Raw genomic sequence first — 25,312 nt, forward strand, 5'->3', positions numbered from 1 at the left:
ATGATGAGGTTTTGATGAGGACGTAGCAACAGTAAGGTTGAATAAGAGTTTAAGTCCAGAAGTTAGAAAGTGCATGTACGTTAGCTCCTGCAAAACTGCTACTTCGAGGGGAAAAGACTGTGACGGCTTTACGGAGAGTCATGATGATTGATTTTGAGCCGTAAAAATCAAGCATTTCTTTAAAACAAACTAGGCAAACTACATACCTTTGCTGACACAAAATGCCATATACATAATTAACTTGGCTTATTCATTACAATGGTAGCAATTATATTGCGTAAATACTGACATTTTTATCGAGTTTTGTTTGATTTCTTGCTTTCAAATCTTCTGTGTATCGTATGGTCATTCCTGTCATTAACGGAACTCTCGTTTGTCTCGCGAGAGTTGCTAAGGGACGAATGGCGCCCTAGCAACAGGAATCAAAATAGACTGGAGCGGTGTCTGGAGCGACTTGTCCGCAGTTTTAGCTCTGCTTTTGCTGTATATTTCGTAATTTTGGTAAGTCCAAAGGTATCACACAAAGATTCTACATTTAGTGTTGCTATAAGCGAGAAATATTCGATAGTCGCCGTTGTTTTAACCGTGTTATTCGCTAGTTTCTGCGTCGTGAAAAAGGCGAGAAAGATGATCAAAATTTTTGATGGCCCCGAAACTTTTCGTTGTGATAGGTATAGAGTAATACCTGAATTATTTTACCTTCTTAAGCGATAACATAAACCAGAACACGACTAAGTTAAAGTTTATATCCCTTTAGACCATTGCCAATCACTAAAAGACTTTTATAACGAGTTTTGCGGTGACATAGCAGAACTCTTCAGAAGGGGGAGGGGGGCGATCTCTAGAGTCGAATTTTTATGAGCTAGACCAGTTTATAACATTCGCTTGCACTGTGCTGTGTTCTGTTTTTACATTTTTCCACTCGTTAAAGTTAGAATTCAAATAAGGCTTGTACCAATATTTTATATGTTACAGACTATTAGTTGTGCTGCATGTGTTCAAATGAATCTCATTTTGATGTTCTTTTTTCGTGATTTTTAGAAAGAGATCACAGACTATAATGGGTCAGACCCTCACCCGTGCGGCCCAGTGGACGTCCGTCAGCGAGGGGGGTCAGGGGAAGCTGGAGTTCACCCCCCTCAATGAGGCGCTGCTTAACGAGATCATCAAGTTTGCAGAGGGGTTCGCGTCCAAACACCAGCAGGAGGCACAGACCGTGTTCCGCTCACCGCTAGCGTGGGAGACTCAGATTGCGCCCTCCGCATTTTCAGGGGCGTATGAAGTCAGGTAAGCTATATCTATGTTTAGCCTCGCCCCTACTAAGAGTACATCAACTGTGAGGGGACATTCAGCAATGCCATCTCATAAACATCTAAACAGAACAATTTTAACACTCCCCCTTCCATTTTACGTCATAGCTGATACAAACCTGATGCAAAAGGGCATCCCAGTAGAGAGAAGGTTAAACAAGTTTACAAAGTCAGTCAATTGCAGGTGTATGTTGTTGTAGCAAGTACCTGGTAATGCAATTTGTTCGTAGAATTATTTTGGTTACCTTTTCATTTGGTCCAATATTTCATTGTTCTATGAGTATAAATCAAACTATTATTGATGGATATCAGCTGATAGATATCATAGATCAGATGCAAATATAACAATCCTACCTGAAGCATCCTCAATCACGGGATGGATGGCTTTATGTCTCCATCCAAAGGGATGAATATAACATGTATCTGGTCTGTATCTGACTGGGTCCCTTACTGCTTAATTAGCCATTATGACAGAAGGTGTCGGAAGTTTAGAATTTAGAATATTTATCAATCCTTGTTTTGAACGTCTCTGCAGTGACAACAAGGCTGTATCGGAGGCGAAGGCCCCAGATGGACAGCCTTTACTGGTGCTGGAGGCTGCCGGGGGGAAAAACACGGTCAGCGTCAGCTCGTTCGACCAGCTGTCCGCAATCCTGAAGTACTCCGGGGACAAGATGAGGGAGGCCAGGGCCTGCTTGGAAGGTGGGAGGCATTTAAAAGACATATTGTATTTCTTTCTTTAAACCTCATCAAATAAAGAGACTCTTCTTACAACAACTGCTCTATATTTCCACTGATATTCCGATGACCGTCTGTCACCTTCCTCAATAAGATCAATTTCTTTTTAAAAAGTATTTTAGAATGGTATGGTAATAAAATCACAATTGACTTCTATTGTAGCACTCTAGGTCTGTTATTAGTAGAAGCAGCGACTCACCACATTATTCTTCCCTCGGAGAGGGTAGATTAGCTACTTGAATACACCATGGTGTCTTCACTGATTAAAACTGTGCTCCTAGCTATAGTGGCTGGCCCTACTGGGGGTGAGAGATTGTATAAACATAGGATATGTAATTCATATCTGATTGAGTGAAATGTTTTGTAAATTTTTAGCCAATCGGGATCCGGCAGCCAAGATTCTCGGGGATGGCTACGCAACGATTGAGGGAGAAGACAACTCCATGCTGCGGCTGTTGGAGAAAGTGAAGAAGGAGGATGGACAGGAGGAGGGGGAAACTCTGCAGGCCACCATGCGGCTCCTGGTCATACTGCAGCAGTTTGATATGCAGCTGCTCAACATGTCCCTGCAGCACATCTCAAAGTAAGGGTTATATAAGGGCTGCTGTTGTAGGGGGAGGGGGGTTGGGGATGGTAACAGGAGGAGGGCGAGACTCTGCAGGCCACCATACGGCTCCTGGTCATACTGCAGCAGTTCGACATGCAGCTGCTTAAAGGGGCATTCCACTCCACACGGGAGTGTTATTTTCCGATAGATATTCATTTCAGGAAGTGATAACTGCATCCGACTTCACATTTTACGATAAAGTACCCAGTTGCTCCACATGCCTCAAAAGCATTCAGTCTTCTACTAAACTCCCCAAGTACCCTCTAATTGAATTAATACTATGGCTGAATACAATGCAGAACTTTTAGGTAAGGTTACCAAGCTAATTTCAGGTTCGCTAAGAAATTTCGTCTTGTTCTTGTATTCTTTGCTATCTTATGAGCAATTTGCCTTCTCAGTGTGCTCAGCGTACCTCATTTATTCCGAAAATATGTACGATAAACAAAGTGTCTATGCGTATAGGGAATGCATGGGTAGGGTCTACATGGGTTTAGTGAGTGTCATTATTGTTTTATAAAGCACACATCACGTAATTCATCCCAAGGTGAGTTCTACAAAATTCGGCTGATTATGTATTCATTGACACATTATTTATTGGAAAACAAGACTCCCTTCTGGAGTGGAATGCCCCTTTAACATGTCCCTGCAGCACATCTCAAAGTAAGGAAGGGTTAGGAATCAAGGAAATTAAACTACATGTAATACTCACGACTGATGTTTGCTATGAGATTAGCTTTTACCTGGCATCTGCCATGGTTTCTTCAGCTTTGATGGGTCACGTGACCGGGGGGGTTGGAGCTCACTCTCTCTCAGGTCACCTGACTGGACGAGTGTGTTATAGATGGGAGGAGTCTCTGCAGAGTCGGTGGTATTTCACACATTTTTCCAAACCCCAGAGGGTCCTCCTAGTTTTTCACTTGATTGTCAAGGCATGCATTTTCTTCTGTGCTCTTCAGTTGACCTCAATACAACATGATTCCTCAGATTTGAGCATATTTCAACACACTTAGTCTAAGTCTTGAAGATTTATAATTTTCTCATCCTTCAGACATGCTCTAATTTATTTCATACATCAGCCATGGAATATTTCAAACCATCTTTATTCCAACATCCCTTACCACCTGTAAAAATTTTTCTATTATTAGGTGTTGAAGGGTTAATGTAACTGTTTGTGTATCATAGAAATATTTTAAAGACTACTTTTTTTTGGTGTTGAAGGGTTAACCTAACTAACTGTTTGTGTCCCACAGGGAAGTTCGGCTGACCCCAGCAGCAGTCAACAGTGAGGTGAAACTGCTGCAGTCCTTCTCTGGTGATGACAGGGACAAGACAGTGCTCAAGTCCATTCAGTACACTTCAGGTAAGAATGAAACTCCTTCTGGACTTCAAACAGCCAATTCTTAATCTAAGGCCTAGGAAAAATCTGTCATTTTTCCAGTTACCCAACCTACCCTAGCAAAAATCTGCTTAACATAATAGGATTGCTAGTAGAGCAATCGTATAGAGTTTCACTGAAGCGACATCCGCCGTCTGAGTCGACCGGGCTCACCTTTCACTTATCATTTCATCCAAGAGTTTCCGGATTTTAGTTCTCATCAAGAGCTTCTACCCAGCGTGTCTTAACAACTGAGACACACGATTCTGCCAGTAAACGATGTCTAGCTTATTTCGGTCAACCGCTAGCCAATGCAAGGGATGCAGACAAAATATTGACCCACATAAGTTCCTTACCTTACCTCATAACTACCCTTGGACTATGAGTTTAACTACGACATTACTGACAGACCCCATACCTACCTTCCACAGACTATAAGTTTAACAATGGTACTGACTGACCCCATACCTACCCTCTTCAGACTATGAGTTTAACAATGGTACTGATTGACCCCATACCTACCCTCCTCAGACTATGAGTTTAACAACATTACTGACTGACCCCATATCTACCCTCCACAGACTATGAGTTTAACAATGGTTGCCGGGCGCCGCCATGGCGACAGGTCCATGGGGACATCTGCTACGTGGTCATCAAACCTCACGACACTGACCTGCTGTCTGTGAGCGCCAGCACCGCCGGAGTCTACATCAACGGGGTAAGGGCTTTCTGTTCAGTGCTTTACAGAGTTTGTGTTAAAGTTCAAACTTGTAATTTTGGAATTTAAACAACAGTGACAAAATACTGCAAAGTACAATAGAAATTGTCCCTGCTGTCTGTGTGTGAGAGCACTGGCAGAGTCTGTATCAAAGGCTTTCTGTTCAATGCTTTTAGAGTTTGTGTTAAAGTTCAAACTTGTTATTTTTTAGGATTGAAACAACTGTGACCAAATACTGTTACAGTTTAATGGAAATTGTCCTAGCTTTCTGAAATGAAAATGGCCTTCAATTGAAATTATGAAACAGACAGATTATGTGGTGAACATTTGATGTAACTTGAAAATATTGTACAAAGTCTCTCAATTCACTTACATGATGAACCTATTGGCAGTTCTTTCACTATAGAAAGCTGCAGTTTTAGCTATCATGCAGTGTACTGGTTCTTGGTCTTTTTTTAATGTGGAAAACCATTATAACATCAGTGTCCCGAGAGAAAGTGTCTGTAGACTGGGTCTTTAGTCACAATTATCAATAGATCAACCACCATGTAAAATATTCATGGTGCAGCATTGAGTGGCTTGTGGTCTGTCTGCTTTGTTGAACAGTCCTGATCTGGTGTCAGCTTTAAATGTTTGTTTGGGCAATAGGGCTAAAGACAATTTAATTAGAATTAGAATTCCAAATGATTGCTTTAATGCGGTTAGTACGTACAAAATATAAAGGATATATGAAAACGCTTAAGTGTAAACTTTTAAAAGAAATCTTACAAAAATATTAGGTCAAATGGTTATTTCTTAATGAATGAAGATAGAATTATGATCACAATGACTAATGCTGTTAAGTTAGTTTAGTACTTAAAAAGGCATAGAAATTGCATTATTTTAGCACATGAAGGATTTATGAAGTTTTCTAGTGTTTTCCGAAGGAAAGAGGATAGAATTATAATGTTGATGATTAATGCTGAAATACTTTAAAGTTTATATAGTAGTCCAAAATACAATATTGAAATTTTATTCTTTTAGCACAAGGATTTATGGAGTTTTCTTGTGTTTTCGTAGGGCTTTGAGAAGGAGAATTTCTCGGACTTGAAGCACGACAGAGAGGGTGAAATCTACAAGGACCTGGTGACACTCCTGAAGGAGAAGTCTGCCGTGTTTGCTGAGAACATCGCAAAACAGGTAAAGACTGAGAAGTTTTGAGCATTGCCTTGGGGGCGGAGGCATATTTGTTGCTTTTTTTTCATCTTAATCTTTAATGATTCACTTTACACATGTGGATATCACACCACTGGTTTATGAAATGTGTCCTAACTTTGAAGATGCTAGTTAAACATGCAATAATAGAAATACTACCTGGTATACATTTGGATATCACATATCTGATGGAGGTGTATCTTGTATTCTATCCCTTAGTAATAGCTTACAGATACTAGTAGTTGAGCAACCTTGGCAGTATTGTACAGCAAAACAAACGAATAAGTAATGAACTTATGTCACCCCAAATGACCTTTGACAGGACTATTGGATATAGGAAAATTCTTTTACACAGTCAACCAATTAGCCCTCAATTTGTTTACATTTCAATGTCTCTCAGAAACCTTCCTCATCGAAACGTGAGCAAAGTCAGTAGAAATTGGTTGTGTAGAAGAATTCTCCTATATTCTACCAACCTGATGAAATCATTTTTGGAAACGTTGACAGGATTGCAAGTTGGGTTACCTTGGCCGTATTGTACAGCAAAACAAATAAATAAACAAATGAACTTTCCTGTATCAGAATCTAAGGGAACACCTTTCTAATCAAAATGTAAGCAAAGTGATTACAAACTGTTTGTGTAAAAGAATTCTCCAACATCCTATATTCTACCAAGTTGAACCTGATGAAATTATTTTCTGACACTCTGACAGGACTTCACCCTTCGTGAGGACGAGACCACAGGAAATCAATACGACATCATGGACAGCGGAGACGAGGGAGATGGCGACAACACACACCGCACCAACGAGGACGCCAAGAAGGACAGCAAGGAGCCACAGAAGGCGGACAAACAGAAGAGCAACTTGAAGAAAACCGGAAAGGACCGGACCCCGCGGAAACAGCCGCAGCCGTCGCTGAAGTGGAAGAACCTGGGACTGGGGGAGGAGGCTGACGAGAAAAAGTGGGTAGACCGTAGAGGTCATTTGAAAGTCATTAGAATAGAATTCCAGATATTGTGGTTTTAATTCATTGAATTTAGCTGTAATAAAGATTGGGAGTTTCTTGTAAACAACTTGATAGTTCTCTACATTGTTCAGAATAATTCCAATTCTTTTGTCCATCTATCCATTATTTCATTTATTCGTTCATTGATTTATTCATTCTGTTGCAGAGAGGAGAAAGACCAGATCAGGGAAGGAAGTGCAGGAAAGAAGGAGAAGAAGAAGGTTACAGTCCAGGAGTCCAAGGGGCGAGTACAGTAAGTCCTACATCCTCCTTGCGTATTTGGCACACAAACCTCACATACTACTAGCGCTGGGTATCGGTACAGCGTACCGGTACAAAACCGGTTTTTCTTATTGGATCGGTCCAGAAAAACCGGACCTTAAAAAATTAGGTGGACCAGATGTTGGACCGATTAGAAAATTAATATATCATTTTATCAGGTATTCACACGTTTTGGCGCTTGCAGTTGGAAGAAAATGACAAGAGTGAAGTAGAGTAGACTTTATAGTAATTTCAACAAAGTTTTACAGCCAATCGTACAGGTGCAGTGAGTTAGCGTTGTAGGATTTTAAAACGCCAGTGTGAGTCTAATACTCCACCAAACAGATTTCTTTGTAGTGAAATGGACCATTGGTATGCGTCATACTGAATCAGGTTCAGGTCCGGACCTGGACCTGATCCTTTGGACCTGAACCGGACCTGGACCTGAATTTTCTGTACCGGTACCCAGCCCTACATACTACTAATCGCATGGACGATGCCTATAGTATATAGTATATAGCCAAACCATGATAATTGTATTATAACATTTTTGAGTCAATGTGAAAACATTACTTTGTCCTGTTTGTGAGTCGTGTATTGATCTTAGGGCTGAAAGTCAGGTACTTTTCTTAACATTTAAAATTGTTCTTGAATTTACTGACCAACGTCACAAAGAAACCTCTTATTTTGATTTCCCATACTGTAAGACAGTGTAACTCATAGTGAAAGCCGTCTTATTCACATAATTAGTAGCGAGGTGACCAAATTTTGTGTAATTGCCCTCCTTGATTTTATCATAGTGAGTGGTTCTTCTGAATTCCTTGTAAAATGTTGTCAGCATCTGCCATGCAGACTGGCCCTCTTTAGAGTCTGATTCATTCAATGCATCAAGATGAATCATTGTTTTTCCCTCCGACAGTCCTGTAATTAAGGGTCGTAAGTCGAAGACACCAGCTCAGGACCAGGAGGACACGTTCAGCGAGAGTTCCACAGAGAGCATCATGACATCAACATTATCCTTGTTTCTCCCTCACACAGTCCTGTAATTAAGGGTCGCAAGTCAAAGACACCAGCCCAGGACCAGGAGGACACGTTCAGCGAGAGTTCCACAGAGAGTGAGGAGGAAGAGGAGAGCCCCGACCGGCGCCAGGAGGCGAACTCTGACCTCCCCTCCGAGTACTGGCAGATCCAGAAACTCGTCAAGTACCTCAAGGTACAGATAGAGATAAAATACGGTGTTCACCTGAGGTACCAGCCCTTCTGTGGGTAGGATTGGCCAAAGGCCAAGACCCACAGGAGGGCTGGGACTGAGGGTGATACGAGATACACTGTGTTGTATTTTATTCATGTCATACTGGCAGATCCAGAGACTGGTACCTGAAGGTACAGACAAAGATTCAAAGTTCTACTGCCTGAAAATCCTAGGCTTTAGGTTTTGAACCACTCATACCGGGAAGGACCCCTACTCTTTTCAATACGTGTGGTGGGTTCTTAAACGAGAGGTGTGGCTCTCCTCAAACACTGGACCATTAAGAGTCCTATCCTAGGAATGGCCCTAGCCAAAGCTTGGTGAGATTGGGACAGGTTTGAAAATAGTAGGACCTAAAACATAGTACTCAAAACAACTACAGTTGGAAAATGAATCTGGATGTTGTTTAACTGTTACCTAAGGAAAGACTTCTAAACTGCTGCTGCATGTATCAATATTCCTCAGTGTTCTTTTGACAAAGCATACTCGCCGCTGTTATAAAACAACACAAGTAATCCTTTTACTTTTCCCACAGGGAGGGAACCAGACGGCCACCATCATTGCTCTGTGCTCAATGCGAGACTTTAACCTGACCCAGGAGACGTGTCAGCTGGCGATCCGAGATGTCGGGGGGCTGGAGGTTCTCATCAACCTGCTGGACACAGAGGAGATCAAGTGCAAGGTGGGAAAAGGCCAGGAGGAATTATGGGAATGGCAATGCCTTGATTTCTATGGATAATAATTCGGGTGTTACGATGGAATGACTGGGTAACTAGCTTCACCCACGTATAAAAAAATTAAAAGTAGACTAGCATGAAATTTTCTTTTTCATAAGGAACAATTGGTAAATGGTAACATCAAGCAAGGAGCTCTCATACTCTCATCAACTGTCATACTTCCACTAGGTGCCATATCAAAAAACATTGTTATAGAGGCCTTCGCAAGATTGTCTTGAATATTTGAAGTGTATATACCTTAGGACTACTGATGCTGCATTTTTATGTCCCTTTCAGTGACTTTGAATTGTTTTCTTATGTGGTGGCTTATTATGGCATCCATTGAAAGTTTGAGAGTGGATGTACATGTACCTTGGTATAAAATGTCTAATACAATGTATCTTATTTTCAAACTGTTTTACAGATTGGATCCCTGAAGATCCTGAAAGAGATCAGTCACAACGCACAGATCCGGCGTGCGATCGCGGATCTCGGGGGTCTGCAGACCATGGTGAAGATCCTGAAGTCACCTGACAAGGACCTGAAGTGCCTCGCAGCGGAAACCATCGCTAACGTGGCCAAGTTCCGTCGCGCCCGCCGTACGGTCAGACAACATGGCGGCATCAAGAAACTGGTGAGTACTGGAAAATTGTGGGGATTTAATGTTGGGATAAAATGGAGTGTTTAAGTTTGCAGTTAGAACAAGCAGACAGGCTGTCAGAAGACAGAACGGTCTAGCATTTTCATGGTGAAGAGGTTACAGCAAAAACCAGGAACAGTTAGAATTTCAACATTTACAGTAGTTTCAAGTTTTGAATCCCCAATATGCCAGGCCCTGTGAATGATCGATCAGTTGCTCCTTCTATCATTTGAGTAAAGTACTGCATGTAGACTATCATAGATCGTTGCATAATTATATAGCAACTCCTCTTATAGAAACAAAGTCAAGTTGCAGTTTTTCAGATAACTACAAATTCTGTGCTGATAAAATTAAGAGGTGCAATGCTTCACTTAACTGCTAGGTGTCTCTGTCAGCCTTAGTACACAGGCAGACAAACAACACTTTAAATGTTTAAGCTTGATGATCTCTTTTTCCATTGTGTTCCTCATGCGCTTGAGCTTGATGTTCATAACAAAATGTGGTATTTTTCAAAGTTACGTCAGCTACATTAGTCCTGACAGCAGCCTGATAAGCAAACAATTACAGGTCAGGTCCACTTTGAAGTTTGGAAATCATTGGGTGCGCGCCAACGCAGGAAACAAGTAGCCCTGTCCTGTTTTCCCAAACACTCAGGAACTGAATATGTTTGCCAGCTGTAACGTATTAACATGTAGAGAATGGAGATAACATTGAACTTTGATTCAGTTTTAGATTTGTTTTTCATTTTCATTCAAGTTCATATTACCATAGGCCTTACATATAGTCCCTCCCTCTGATGTATTGGCTGGCAAATGAATCTCTCTGTTTCTTTTTTCTGTTAGTTCCCTTTCTTCCTTCATTGTTTTGAAACTGAGAAAACATTACAGGACAAAGAAATAATATCAAGACGTAGAAAACAAAAACAAGGATACTCAGAAGAATGAGCTTTGTAATTCTTCTGACAACTTCCTAAACATAAGATACATTGAAACTCAGGCCCTGAGGGTTCTCATTTGACAGCTGTGCCCTTGGTAGTGACCTTGTGATGTGGAAGTGACCTTGAGATTCAAAACAAACTTTTACCTAACAGAAAACACCATTTAGTCAGGAAGGATGGTAAACAAATAGCTGTGTTTAGGTGTCCTTCACAATTATATTAATGAGCGCACACAAAAGTCCTTCACTGTCACCTTAATCATGACCTTGTGGTGACCTTGGTGCAAGATCGTTTGACCTCATCTAGGTTGATTTGATTTCTTAGTTTGATTTTCTTGTAAACGCTTTCAACTTTTGATTTACCATTCCAAACACTTTGAATACAGTGTCATAAAAGGAACAACCTGTCAAAAGATCCCAAATTATGTTCCGCTTATGTTCGTCATAATTTTTTTTTTTTTTTGTTCAACTGATGTCATTTGACATCATGTCCAAAGATTGATTCTGAGCAGGGCTGTCTCACTCATTGTTGGGGAGCCCATGCTGTTGATTTTTCTAGTTGAACTAATCATATAACGTCCTCGAACTAATGAAAATAGATCTTCAACAGTTTCATGTCATGAAGTGTTTTTGGGTGGATGGTGTCCCAACAAGCAAAGAACTAGCCTGATTAGATCTCGCTTATAGCAGTCCCCAACATAGGGAAGGGGCCAGTTTATATAATATAGCCCCAGACAGCAGAGTTTGTGTTACACAGACTAGGAAGGAACAGGTCTTAGGGACAGTCCTGATCCCAACTGAAGTCAGCAGATAATTCGCAAACAGAAACTTTCCAAAGGTTGAAACAACAGCACATGTTGTCCTGCACTTGTCAGGTGGGAAAACCTTCTGTCAACAGTGGCAAAAGTTAATGGGGTACAAAAATCCCGCTGGGTACACCCAGATTACCTCCTGGTGAAAACAGATTAGGAAAGCAGGCCAGGATTACACAGGAGATATGTTAATCCTGTCAGAAATTAATCCCCTTAAGGTTTGAAGTACAAGAAAACAAGTCAGTAGTTCTTTCAACACAAGCATGGATTGTCCTGATCAACATGTTGAACAAGAACTGTAAACAAGATCGGTGTCCAACTGGACATTTATCATGCAACAGAATCCCAAAAGGCTGGAGTTCAAGGTAGTCTGCCTTCCTCTTAAACAGTCATGTAAGTTTCCATAGAGTTGAAATCATTGTGCATTTGTTGCTAGCATTATCATAAACATATACATGTGATGAAATGATAAAAAGCAAAATAGGAAAATTCTTGAAATAGAAAATCCTTTTTTAAATGTTTGGACATTGCAAAAAGTGAGCAATCTGCAATACCTAGAAAAAAGTTTCTTAAACAATATATATTGGAGGCCCTTTCAAAGATTATTCTTCTGTACCTTTCTGTACTACTTTAGTGGACATACATTTGTACATTGTGTTCCTTTCCCTAATCTGTAGCGGAAGGAAGAGGCAACGAGGCATTCTAACATGTTTAACCTCAAATTACCGGACTGTAAAGTGGACTGGTCAGATCTCTCATACCTATCTTCAGAACAAGTCAGGGGAGACAAGAATCATAGCTAAAAAGATGCTCATAAGTCATGTTTTCTCAATGTGGTTCCTTTCAAGTTGAAACGTTTTCAATGACAAAAATGTGAAATAAAAATAAAACCATGCTAATTTCTTTAAGCATCTTAGGCTTTCTACATTTTGTTCAATTTTATAAAACTTTCATTTTTATTGCACTACTAATACTACTTACGTTACATGTACTACTAGTATGTTTCCAATGCTTATGTTCAACCGTCAAGCTCAACTACATGTATTAGCAAAAACAAAGTGACTAAAAAGTGTATATGAGCCCCTTCCCCAACTTGTCAACTGATTTACCCCCAAGTCCTGACCAGTAAATCCCCTCCCCCTAACAGTAAATGATCTACCGTGACTAATCGTGATGGTGACGCCGCTACCCTACCCCACATATCGTGTCTGTGCTATCTGTGAGTAGACAGGAAATGGAGTTCTCTTCGGAACTTGTGGAGAAGAGAACTACCGTGACTAATGGCATGTTTAGGCAGACAGGGGATACTTCTTGCTTGAGGCCACTAATTAACCAGGAATGAACCACAATTACAAACCGCTGTCTGCTGGTTCTAGTTGATTTATCTCACAGATTAACAGGAGTGATCAAGTAATGATTGTCTGTACTTCTGTACTGGGTGGGGGCACTTTCTTTTCAATTCAAAATGAGAACATATAATATTCTGATTATTACCTTCAGTAACACTTGAATGTTTTTGGTAGCAGTTCTTTGTATGTACATTATATGTATGTTTGTATGTGGTTTATCAGCATAACTAAGAAGTTATTGACGGAATGTCATGAAATTTTACATGTGGTTACATGTAGGTCATGTCCTATCAAAGAAAATGATCAGATTTTGGGCCCCCCAGTGGCTTTCCTTGGTACTGAAGCAGAGCGTCCAGTTTTGATCTGACTGTGTTTAACCATCTTTTTTTCTGTGGAAGTTTGTGTTGCATATTTTGTAACTCCAGAAATAAGTGTTTTTGTTGTTTTTATATGAGTAAAGTGACTCTTTGCAGTTTTGAAACAAAGCTAGAATTATCTGTGCATTTGATAATTTGGTGTATTTTTCTTAAAGCAAAAATTTCCCCACTTTTCACCACAGGTTGGTTTGCTGGACTGTGGCCCTCTCGGCTCCGTCCCGATGACCCCTGAGGTCGAGAAGGACATCGAGGTTGCCCGCTGCGGAGCGCTGGCTCTCTGGAGCTGCAGTAAGAGCACTAAGAACAAGCAGGCCATCCGTAAGGCTGGGGGCATCCCACTGCTGGCACGGCTACTCAAGTCTTCACACGAGAACATGCTCATACCGGTCGTGGGGACTCTACAGGAGTGTGCCTCTGAGGTAAGGGGTGAAAAAAAGTTCTGAAGTAGTTATAGGAACTTTTCTAACTTTCCAGACCTGTAGAATATAAACTTGGAAACACTTATAATCTACATGCGCTGATACCGGTCGTGGGGACTCTGAGGTACGGGTAGAAAAAAGTTCTGAAGTAGTTATAGGAACTTTCCTAATAAGACCTGTGTGTTTGTAAAATATAAACTTGGAAACACTTTTAATCTACGTGCTTATACCGGTCGTGGGGACTCCACAGAATGAGGTTCGTCTTTGTACCAACAGTTTTTTAAGAGAGAGTACTGAAAACATTTTATTCTCCTGAAAGGTCTATGCTCTAGGCTGGCTAATAAACGCTTCACAAGTCTCTTCAATGTCTCTTCCAGTTATAATTTATATGCAATGTACAATGTATATCATATGCCCATATCATATGGTCTTCATTATACAGTGAACTGTACGATACTTTGTCGATTTCTTTGCTCCAAAATTTGGACATTTCTTTGCATTAGCAGGATTCAATAAATAATGTTCTTTATTTAAGACTTTTAAAGCATATTTCTCCTCAAGACGCCTGTGGTCATTTCATGTTTCAAACCATGAAAAATATGTATCATCAAATTAAAGTTTACCATGATTGTGCATATGAATATTCTGATATTGCCTTCACAGCAAAGTTACCGGCTGGCCATCCGGACAGAAGGAATGATAGAGGACCTGGTGACCAACCTGCGTAGTGAGAACCAGGTGCTCCAGATGCACTGTGCCTCCGCCATCTTCAAGGTAAGAAAGAATCTTAGATCCTTAGTTGCCTCAAATGGTCCAGTGGCTAGAACAGCCTTCAATTTTAGGTATTTCTGGCTAGATGTTGAATCCCAAGAAAACGTTCTTCACACATACACAGCATTTTTTGCTCTGGCGTAAATAGACATTTGGTTGGAGAGATAAAAGGCAGTGGAAGGAGAGGGATCCAGGATTCGGCCTTGTAATATTGTGCTCTAGACAACATTACTTACTGCCCAAACAGCCTCAAAATGGCCTTTTAATATTATGCATACAAATAGCTTGTTGAGTGAATGTGGCCACATACAGATCATGACATTGTTGTATCCATTGTTCTTTAGATCATGACATTGTTCTTTGGTGTTAATCTTAAAGACAAAATGTACATGGACATCTACCATTCCATGCATGACAACACCTGTTCTCTTATTGCACCTGGATAGCAAATGAAAAACAAAGGCAGTTGTCACCTGTTGACTTATACCTAAAGCTAATGCACGCATGTTCTTCCCATGACATGTCTGTTTTGTGTTGTGTGTTTTGGACATGCCACATCCATGTAGTCATAGACACGCTTATAACAGCCATGATGGCACATTCCATCCTCCCCCCCCCTCTTCATCGCATGATATGGTCTGCATGTTGGAGTGGCCCAAAGGCAACAACAGAGAAGAGTACTTCAAGCACCGTAGACGACTCTGTCTCTGAAAACACAATGTTAACTGCTGCGTTCTGTTGTGTGAGTCGTCCCAAGTGGATGACAGAATGGTCTGTTTGCTTTCGTGGGAAAGCGGCGCTTCACAGTGACTCGAGAGTCATTGTTTTCCCCTCGGAACGGCAGCTTTTGGTAGGGATGTCTCCTCTCCTGTTGTGAGGGATTCCCTGTTCAAGGATCTTGACACCTCACTTGGGATTTGTGCTCCTCCCATAGTGTTAGTGCAATGACACTCATGATACAAGTGGTGCACAGTGTGGCTGTTGTTAAGCGGACAGGTCTAACCATTGAACTGTCTCTCAGGCAAAGACCAATGTCCAAATTTACAGTCTGTCTTTCTGTTACCTTACACAAAAAGTCAAACAGGCTTACGTACTTTCCCCTGTGTCATAATGGGTCTGACAATGCCGGTGTTAGACATTCAAGTACAACAGGACAATACAAAATGAATCAAGCCAATGGATAAAGTTCTGTGTTACTGTATATCATGTTAATTCTGCAATAAAAAAGAAATGAAAGGAAAGGAAAGTCCCATCCCCAACAGCATTATTTGATTGGGTATTATTATATCATCTGCATCTTCACAGCGAGCTTCGCTATACAATGAAAATGTGTTCATATACATCAAATCTTTAACCTTTTTTACACTTACATGTAGTTTGCCAACATACCTGAACAAAATTGAATTACATAGCAACAGTTTTTGATTACTGAAGGTTGAATGAAATAAACATGAAGATCAAGTTCAAAGTGATATCCCCCTTCACACCCCGTCAACTCTATTGGACAAGCCCTTTCATCCAAATGAAGGGATTCCTTCAATTTCAAGTTCAAAGCTGCCTGGGTGTTTTCGGGTCATTTCCACAAAACTATGAGGAAGCAAAACCTTCCTCAGACATCTGAAGAACCATCTGTGTTCAATAAGTACCATGTTTAAAATATGGATATTAAAAAACTTTTAAAAACTTTCCAGTTTAGTTCATTACCAACTATTTGTTGCCTCAAAAGTTTTGTTAAAAATTAGCCACCATAATGGAAAGGATAAACTATTGAATGGTCAAAATTTCCTTGAATGGACTTGAATAAGAAGGAGCTGAAATTCTATCATATAAGAAGGAGCTGAAATTCTATCATATAATCATATTTCAGACAGTTACATCTAATAGTGATAAAAAAAGTTGTATTTGGTTCATTCTTAATTTCTTCTGATAAAACAACATGTTTTCAAATATGGAAGATGTTTTTCGAGTTCACGCCTTTATTTGATATTTCCATTGCATGACTTGGAGTTCATCCAAACCTCTGTTAGCCAGGCCTGGGCCTCATCTTTGCCACAGTGTGTGTGTGCGTATAATTACCCGCCTTTTACACAGCGCTAACTAGAATGCTATAATTTGTTCACGGACCGAACACGGAAAAGGCCCAGCTGTTTATACATTGTTCTAGTCGGGTACGTCAAAGTCGGGTCAATGCCTCGCTGTCAACTTACTGTTCTTCTTGTAACTTTCGCTGTTGTTTTATGTTTCCATTTAACGCAGTGACCACCTCGCAGCAAACTTTAAGTTGGCATTTCTACTACTGCAAAGTATGTGACTTTGGCAGTATTGCAAACTTGAAACCACCACGGACACATTTTCTCTTTACTGCAAAATTAAATTGCCACAAACTTAAAGTCATTTACAGTAAACCAACGGTCGCTACAACAAGATATGGACCACGCATCAGTAACAGCGGGTTCGGTTGTACGTTGCCCTGCATGAGCTTTCAGTAACACAGAATGAAGTCACGTACACACAGTCGTTAGTAGGAGGGTGTAACGATGCATATAAACACAGGCTCAGTGACCTTCTGCACCAGACCAAATTGTGTAGTTTTCTCCCCATGTGGTTTTGTAACATGTTCATTACTAGGTGTAAGCAGACATAACATGTACAGTTTTCCATACACCAGCATTTGGCTTACAAAAACAAGAGCTACTGGGCAGTTCTTAATATTCTGTAACAGTTACATTTGTACATGTGAACTGACAAATCATTTTCGATGACCGTAAAAGAAAGTTGTTTTTTTCTTTGTCTTCCATCTATGATGAATAGATTCCCAAAATAAATGTCTTGCATGATGTTTCAGTTGTAAAGTCATAGACCCATTTCTACTAGATGTAGCCTTGATCTTCACCGTACCACTTGCGAACTTACAACAGCCAAGTTTTATTCCTAATCACCTGTTGATTTTAATTTTGATTTTGATTTATTAAGATTGCAGACAAGGCAAACCCAGGCAACTTAGCTGATTTTGGGTGCCAACAGATTCGTACATTTACACTTCTCACTTTACACTTAAAAGACGCATAATTAACTTAAATGGCTGACGTACACTTCAGAATATTAAGCCTAAAAACAAGCCTTCGAATTGGTGAGTAGAACATAACGTTAAACTTGATGTGTAGGTTGGAACTAACCAATCACCTTCACCCTTCATTGTACTGCCTCTGTAGTACGTGCTGTACAACACGGACAACAACAGCTACAAAACAAAAGACTTCCTCTCGCTCATTCACTCCTGTCATTAACTTATTAACATACAAAAGATGGGAGAAGGTCATATGCTTTGGTGAAGTGACTAGTAATCCAGTTTCTGATCCATTAGGTCATGGGTTCAAGTCTCGGTCTTGGCACCAGTGTTTAGGGAGATGTTTTGGTTGGTTGATGTTTTCAAGTTTGATGTTTAGAAGGTTGATGTTTTCAAAGTGTCAGGAGTGAACAGCCTCAAGTCTTTACCTCAAGTCAACCTTACACACTTACGCCACATCTTCAGAAAAGATTCTGGAGCCGCATGTTCCCCGTTTAGTAACTTTATTTGACCAACACTGCAAACATGTTTCGCAGCATGTTTCACCGGTGTGGCTCAGTCTTGGGGCTCAAATGAGTACACAAGTACAGAATGCCCTGGCTTTTATAGAACAAGTGCATAGTGCCCTAGGTGGCTTAAGCTATCACAGGTCAGCAAATTTAAGGTACACTGTGTAGTGCAGTCTGCCCTAGGTCTTATTGTACTATATGACATAGCTTTACACAAATATAAGGTAGTGTAGTGGGCCCTAGGTCTTATTGTACTACAATTTAGTACATGACATACACAAATATAAGGTAGTGCAATCTACTCTATATAACTTCCTTGATTGGCACTACATGACCAGTAGCTTGATGCAAATATAAGGAAGTGCAGTCTGCCCGAGGTTTTATTGTACTACATGACATTATTAGCTATACACAAATATAAGGTAGTGCAGTTTACTCTATATAACTTCCTTGATTGGCACTACATGACCAGTAGCTTGATGCAAATATAAGGTAGTGCAGTCTACCCTAGGTCTTACTGTGCTACATGACATTGCTTTACGCAAATATAAGGTAGTAGCTTGATGCAAATATAATTATATATATAATAAGGTAGTGCAGTCTGCCCTAGGTCTTTTTGCGCTACATGTCCTAGCTTGACAAGTGTTGGATCATGATTGACAGAAGCAGAAGAATGGATCTATTGGTCCGACATTCCGGAGGATTGTGAATCTGGTTTAGCACATTCCACTGTTTATGCCACCTGTTTGAAGCAGTGAATACAGACGTTTCAAATCGTAAATCCAAAGATTCAAGAGGAAATCCCACAGAATGTCAGCCATGACCTTCGGTTTGTATTTTGAGGCAAAACAAGTTTTAGTAAGAGGAATACATGTAGTGAGAAGTGTTGTATGAGGTACAATGTAAACTGTGTCTAAAAGAAATAAAAAAGCTCTAACTAAGTGAAAAACAGACGTAGTTGATAGCCATCTATTGAGTAGTTATAAGGTGTCTTTTTTTATAGTAAGGTAGAAACATAACATAATGTTCAAGACCTAACAGTACACTGTTTTCAACACATTTTGCCTTCAAGTTGCCACCTGAAGCCTCTCATACAAGTAATCTCTAAACTAAACACCATCACCACCTGTATTTTCAGGTGATTTATGAATACCACACTAGAAGGCATTTGGGAGGTAATTGAACAGATGTGGATTCCGGTATCCGGTGCCCTCAGGTGTCAAAACAGTACTGGTGGTCCCCAGTAGTTATCATATTGGCTGTCAGATGATACCAATACACAGGTGTTCATACCTGTCTGCTTAAATTGTGTTTGTTAAGAAGAATATGCTACATGATGATGTCTTTAACCTTTGCTGTCTAACCCTTTAACTGTTGACAGGACAATCCTGTCAACAGTGCAAAGTTTTCTACTGTTGACAGGATCGTCCTGTCAATAGCCACAACCTTAACGCCTACAAAATTTAATGTTGTGCCAGGCCCAAGCTAGGGGCTACCTTAGTATATATGCCAAAGGGTGACGACCACCCTCTACTTAACATCACAGTACTGACATATCATCAGTTTTTTTGTTGTTTTTTTTCCAGAAAGATTTTGTCATTATTACACAGTATAAAACGGAAGATCTGAGTTTTCTTGAATTTTCAACACAAAAAAAAATGACCAGGACTAAACTCTACATTGTGCTATTGCTTTCTTTTATTTCCCTTTTGAATTTAAAATTAAAAGTAATTGTTGTTTCGTTTCAGGTTGAGAGACAGGGTTTTCTCCCCTGCATATGATTGTTTGTGTGCTGTTGCATAGAGAGATAATTTATAGACGCCATCAGAAAATTTTGATAAATGTACTATTAGACTGACACAGTTTTGTAATCTCTCACCAGTGTGCGGAGGAAAAGGAGACCCGAGACCTGGTGCGTCAGTATGGAGGCCTGGACCCCCTGGTGTCTCTCCTGGACAAGTCTGACAACAAGGAGCTCCTGGCCGCAGCCACCGGCGCGATCTGGAAATGTGCCATCAGCCCCGAAAATGTGGAAAGGTAAAAGTTTATTGAGATTGATTTTCAACACTCATACAGTTCTAGTGTCTTTGTACTATTTTTAGTTAACTTTGTGTTCTGGTCACAAATCGTCATTATAAAATACAAAGACTTAAAATTGGTTTCACAGGCTGTTAAATGTAATAAACTTAAATAAACAATATTTCTATTCGCCTGCTGGCTTTTGGCCTGTTGGCTTCCTAAGGGTGAATTTCATCAGTAAATTTCTGGTCTTAGTTGTGACAGTTACTTGCTAAACTTCAACGTAGAAATAAACAAAGACTTAGTCAAGAAATATCTGTACGGTTATTGCTGAGGAATCGTCATCTTTTTCACTATTTGTGCAGGTTCCAGGAGTTGAAAGCGATAGAGAAGCTGGTCTCCCTGCTTCAGCACCAACCGGAGGAGGTCCTGGTGAACGTTGTCGGGGCTCTCGGAGAGTGCGCCCAGGAGCCGCAGAACCGCATGTCCATCCGCAAGGCCGGCGGGATCCCCCCATTGGTCAACCTGCTGACGGGAACCAATCAGTCGCTGCTGGTGAACGTGACCAAGGCTGTCGGAGCTTGCGCCACCGAGACGGAAAATATGACGTTAGTGAAGTTGTTTGATGTTGTTACAGTTCATTGTTTCAGTGCCTTTACACACAGTGACAGGTTTTTCTCATGTATTCAGCATTGTTTCACGCTTTCAAAGCTGTGTTATGTAGCAATTTTTAAAGAAGTCAATATCAAATCCAAAGTGTATTTTCATGAATCAAATTTTCTTAGATTTGTAAAATGTAGACTGTACTTTTGTCTCATTGACTTTTGTGCCAGAAAAAACACCTCTGTTTCAATAATGTATCCATGCTTCATATATCTCTCTTCCTTACCCTTTAACCATTACAAAGTATCAAAAGCATCCTTTCTCAATGTATTAGCTGAATACTTCTAGATAGTGTTTTCTGTTCTGTTATAAGACTAAAACCTGTTGTGTTTCTAATAGGATCATTGACCGACTGGACGGAGTAAGGCTGCTGTGGTCACTCCTGAAGAACCAGAACCCGGAGGTCCAGGCCAGCGCCGCCTGGGCCATCTGTCCATGCATCGAGAACGCCAAGGTAAGAGAAAGCTTACAACCCAGAACAAAACTGGAAAAAACAACTCAGGAGATAACACACCAGAAAGAGCGTATTCTCTCAACTTCATAAGCAACTGTACATGTGTACTAGATCAGATGTAAGTCTGGTGGAGCCTGAGAGTTGGGTTCGGGGTGAGGGATAGGGTTCAGTTAGAGTCTGCCTTTGGAACATGATGAAGTACTTTCTCACATGTGTGTACCACTAAACTTGACCTACATTTTACCACTGCATATTTTGTTGTTCTACTTGCTGATATCTGGAACACATATTCAAAAGAAGTTGAGAAACAGTCTACATTGTATAGCAACTCTCAAGTTTGTTTCGAGTTCTTCCATCACAGACACTTTTACCACATACCACAACTACTAATGGTTTCTAACTGTGAAGAAGAAAAAAATCAAAATCGTTGTTCAGACATCCATACCCACAGCCTGGAAACCATATTTAATAGACCTTGACACTATCCTGCAAATGCCAACATGATGACACTTCTTGTGAAGCACAGACACGTGTACTGATGAGTTTCTTGTATGCACCAAATAGAAATGACATACTGTTTATTAACAGATCTAGACAGTCTGGAAACCATATCCAAAAGACCTTGACACTGTCTTGCAAATGCCAACCCGATATGGTACTTCTTTCTCTGTAAGCGTATCACCTGTTAAATGATAGCAAAAGAACAAAACAAAGTTTATATGCCGGACAGCCTGACAGTCATAAGCAAAGTACCTCGATAGAGTCTTGTGATCCCCATGCCTTTCATAAACACTTCTTTTCGAGTTCTTGAAGTGCAAACAGTTGTGCTGATAGCTTTCTTACTGTGTATCGAAAGAGCAACATTCATGTACGCAACTCTTTCTACACAGTCTGGAAAACATATCCTAAAGACCTTGACATTGTCCTGCTTTTTATAGACACTGCTTTTGAAGTTCTGTAAGCATGGACACTTGTGCTGACAGCTTTCTCTCTGGGTAACCAAAAAACATGTAACTGAGGAAATACTGATGAAATTACAACGTCCTTTTCAGACCAATTAACACAAATAAGACGCAATTAGCCAGGCCGGTCTGTTATCGAGTGGATATAAGCACGTTCCCTTGATAAAAAGTACATTTGTCATTTTTAATGGGGTGGGCCTCCGAATCAAACATCAAATACCTGTTCCCCATTTCTCTGGTAATAGATATGCTTGCTTGTTTGTTTGAATGGCACAACTGTTACATAATTTTTTTTTTCCTTTTGCTCCATTTTTTTTTAGAAATTGTAATGATTATAGCTCACAACAAAACATTGCTTCAGTTTTACTTTAGGGTTTGAAACTATTGTGTGGTATCATGTTGGCGTAATTATATAGTTAGGGTGCCCAAGACACAGTGGATAACAACCTACTGACCTTATGGCCTCAACAAGGCTACAGGACTACCTTTACTTCAGGTTTAGATTCAACATGACAAATTTTGTCTGAAGTAAGCAATGTAATGACAGATGACATTACTGTAACAGTGGGGTTCAAGCACTGCCCAACTGACCTTGCCAATGGCTCTGAGCTTCTGGCATGATGGTTTGTGGTGCTGGGTTTGTAGTTTGGCATCCCGGGTTCGAATTCCGGGAGCCAGGAGACTGTTTCTACTCCTTTCTTAGATACGACATTACATATTGTTAGGCCTGAGTAACTGTCATCATAGTAGGAGCTTCAGGAATGCCGGTCATCATTCCACAGGGGCGTAGCACCTCCAGGAATTTGGATTGGCTTAAGTCTGACGTCTTCCCGTGTAAAGTGGAGGGAATTAGGAGTGAACCAGTTCCTGTTGCGGACACGAAATGTGTACACGGACGTTTCACTGCTAGTTAACATGACCTTCACTCGCAGCAAGTTTGAAGGTTATAACCCATAGCTTTCCTGCAAAATATTGGGATTACCAACCCTCTTTATAAACTTTGTTTCCTGTAAGCAAATTTCAACTGAAAAATCCGTTCAACCTAGCCTCAATATTTCTGCTTTTAGATAATAATGAATTGACAAAAATAAATAGGCTACACTACAAGACAGTTCAAAGTATCCTCCACAAGAAGGCAGCTGACTTTTGGAGTGCTGTTGTTGAACTCTACAGTCTTCTTTTCCTAGTGAAAATCTGCATTTTTGTGTTTTTTATTATGGGTCTAGAGAGCTGTATAAAAAGGCAGTTACATACTGCTAATTGAAACTGTTTGATTTGTTTTCCAGTCAATTAACAGATGATAAAAATAGTACATTGTACAACCAGACTCTAAAATTATCCTTACGAGGAAGTTGGAGGGGGTAAGAAACGGATCATTTCCACAAGTTTTAGTTTCTTTTTCTAAGTCGCTGTCTCTGTATGACCAAACATAAGCACAGACAGACAGGCGGGGCCTGTGTTTGCTGGGTGCGGAATGTCATGTTTCAGGATTCCCGGGAATGTAGCCTCGATGTTTGGCCCTGTCGGAATGCTGGCATTTACGTAATAGCATGTTTCAACAAGACTGAAATATGTCCTCGTTTTAATTGCCATAAAGGCTGCCAATTAAGAGGTTTCAACTTCTTGATAAATCGTCTGAAAATTAGCAAATGTTGCAGTTGGAAATTGGTGCATACTTTTCATAATGAAACAATGTACTAATGAGCTTTCTCATAATGAGTGATGTCCTTCAATCATCAACCACGCCCATAAGTGAAAGTAACAGACAGGTGGTGTTTGTTGACATATTTCTGAAGTGATGATATTCTTTGTGACCTTAAACATTGAACATGCGTGTATATCGTCTCGATCAGCCTTACAGTGATTTACATCATTCACCCGGACAGGAGACCTGGTGCATCCCTGTCTTGTAATCAGCCAGCAAAATGGTATGTCACCCCGCAAGGGGAGGTATAACCTCGTTGTGTGTAAGCAGGTCAGATAATGATGGCATTTGTATATGAAAAAAAATTCAAAATAGACAATTCAAGTAGAGTCTAATACAAGATTTGGAAAATCAGGGCCTTTGAAGTTCTACCAAGTACATGTATTAGCGCAAAGCTTTAGTCCCACACCACTTGTTATCGCCAATGCTTTAGCGGAAGTAGTCAGGACAAGGTCCACAGACTGCATTTACTAGCAGCAGCCTGACGACCCATCATTGTCCTTCCTTCTCACTCTCCTGCCAAGTTCAGGCAAACAAGTTCAACTCAAGTCGTCTGGACCTACTGCACAGGGGATTCAGGGATGTTCCATTGTAAGAGATAATGGGGGAGGGTAAAAGGTTTTCTTTAAAGACTTGGTGGATTCTACAATTATGAAGCCTTTTATAATTAATGAAGGCAGCAATTAAAACAGATCGTGTAGGGGGGAGTTGGAGATGATACGTAGTATTTCCCTATATATCAAGCTACAAAGCTTTGGCCAATGTAAAATACATTCCTAACAAAAGTCATGGAAAATCCAGTTCATGGCAAAGACAACTGTAGTTCACGAAAAAGCTGCTTGGGCAATCAGAATTTGGGAAGTCTTTCCAGAGGGCATGGCCCACCCACAAACCCAAAATCGTGTTCATTATTTATCCTTTTTTAAAACCGACAAACCAAAACCAGCACTGAAAACATAACTGAGTTAAAAATAGTATAATTAGCATTGCTGGTTTGTCTCTAACTCTTGACAGGGCCTATACTTCGCTTGTTGAAAACTTCAACAACTTGCCAAAATGCCACATTAGTGCAGAAGAACTTGACCTGTGAGGGAAAAGGGCGGAAAATTCCATCAGTCCACTGTCAACAAATGTTAGAGGTCTGGTAAGCCTCTGTGTTAGACGCTGTCTGACAAATGTGTACATTGTGTATGGTCACCCTTTCGTGGAAAACTTGAAGTAGAAAAATGTATAGACTGTCGTCTGTGTTGAGGTCTAGTCAGAAATACACAGTTAAGACCTTAGTAGAACAAATTCGTTTGTCCACTGGATTTGGTTAAACATGTTTCTATACCTTAGTAACTGTAAAAGTTTTAAAACTTGACTTAGAATTAAAGGATCTATTTCCAGTCTATATGGTCAAGTTATAATTGCTGAAATTATGCCTTTGTCTCACAGAAATTTGTCAGACAGA

At 40.3% G+C, this 25,312-nt stretch overlaps 1 protein-coding gene across 4 annotated transcripts in view; it reads left to right on the forward strand.

The window, feature by feature from the left end:
• Positions 1-25,312, forward strand: part of LOC118406270 (armadillo repeat-containing protein 4-like) — a 36,339-nt gene that overhangs the window by 2,606 nt on the left and 8,421 nt on the right. The window contains exons 1-17 of one of the 4 annotated variants that reach the window (XM_035806199.1): positions 327-501; positions 1,042-1,287; positions 1,846-2,012; positions 2,424-2,631; positions 3,906-4,015; positions 4,612-4,748; positions 5,808-5,927; positions 6,656-6,906; positions 7,117-7,203; positions 8,250-8,424; positions 8,996-9,142; positions 9,601-9,810; positions 13,473-13,709; positions 14,373-14,483; positions 19,939-20,093; positions 20,441-20,683; positions 21,078-21,192. In XM_035806199.1, the coding sequence (XP_035662092.1) occupies positions 1,061-1,287; positions 1,846-2,012; positions 2,424-2,631; positions 3,906-4,015; positions 4,612-4,748; positions 5,808-5,927; positions 6,656-6,906; positions 7,117-7,203; positions 8,250-8,424; positions 8,996-9,142; positions 9,601-9,810; positions 13,473-13,709; positions 14,373-14,483; positions 19,939-20,093; positions 20,441-20,683; positions 21,078-21,192 (2,700 nt within the window). In that variant the 5' untranslated portion in view covers positions 327-501; positions 1,042-1,060. Of the gene's footprint in view, positions 1-326; positions 514-1,041; positions 1,288-1,845; positions 2,013-2,423; positions 2,632-2,676; positions 2,759-3,287; positions 3,316-3,905; positions 4,016-4,611; positions 4,749-5,807; positions 5,928-6,655; positions 6,907-7,116; positions 7,204-8,249; positions 8,425-8,995; positions 9,143-9,600; positions 9,811-13,472; positions 13,710-14,372; positions 14,484-19,938; positions 20,094-20,440; positions 20,684-21,077; positions 21,193-25,312 lie in introns of those variants that run through there. The other 3 variants (XM_035806200.1, XM_035806202.1, XM_035806203.1) reach the window with 3 other exon arrangements.

The sequence above is a fragment of the Branchiostoma floridae genome, chromosome 18 (genome assembly GCF_000003815.2).
Source record: "Branchiostoma floridae strain S238N-H82 chromosome 18, Bfl_VNyyK, whole genome shotgun sequence".
In the NCBI taxonomy this organism is placed as follows: domain Eukaryota; kingdom Metazoa; phylum Chordata; class Leptocardii; order Amphioxiformes; family Branchiostomatidae; genus Branchiostoma; species Branchiostoma floridae.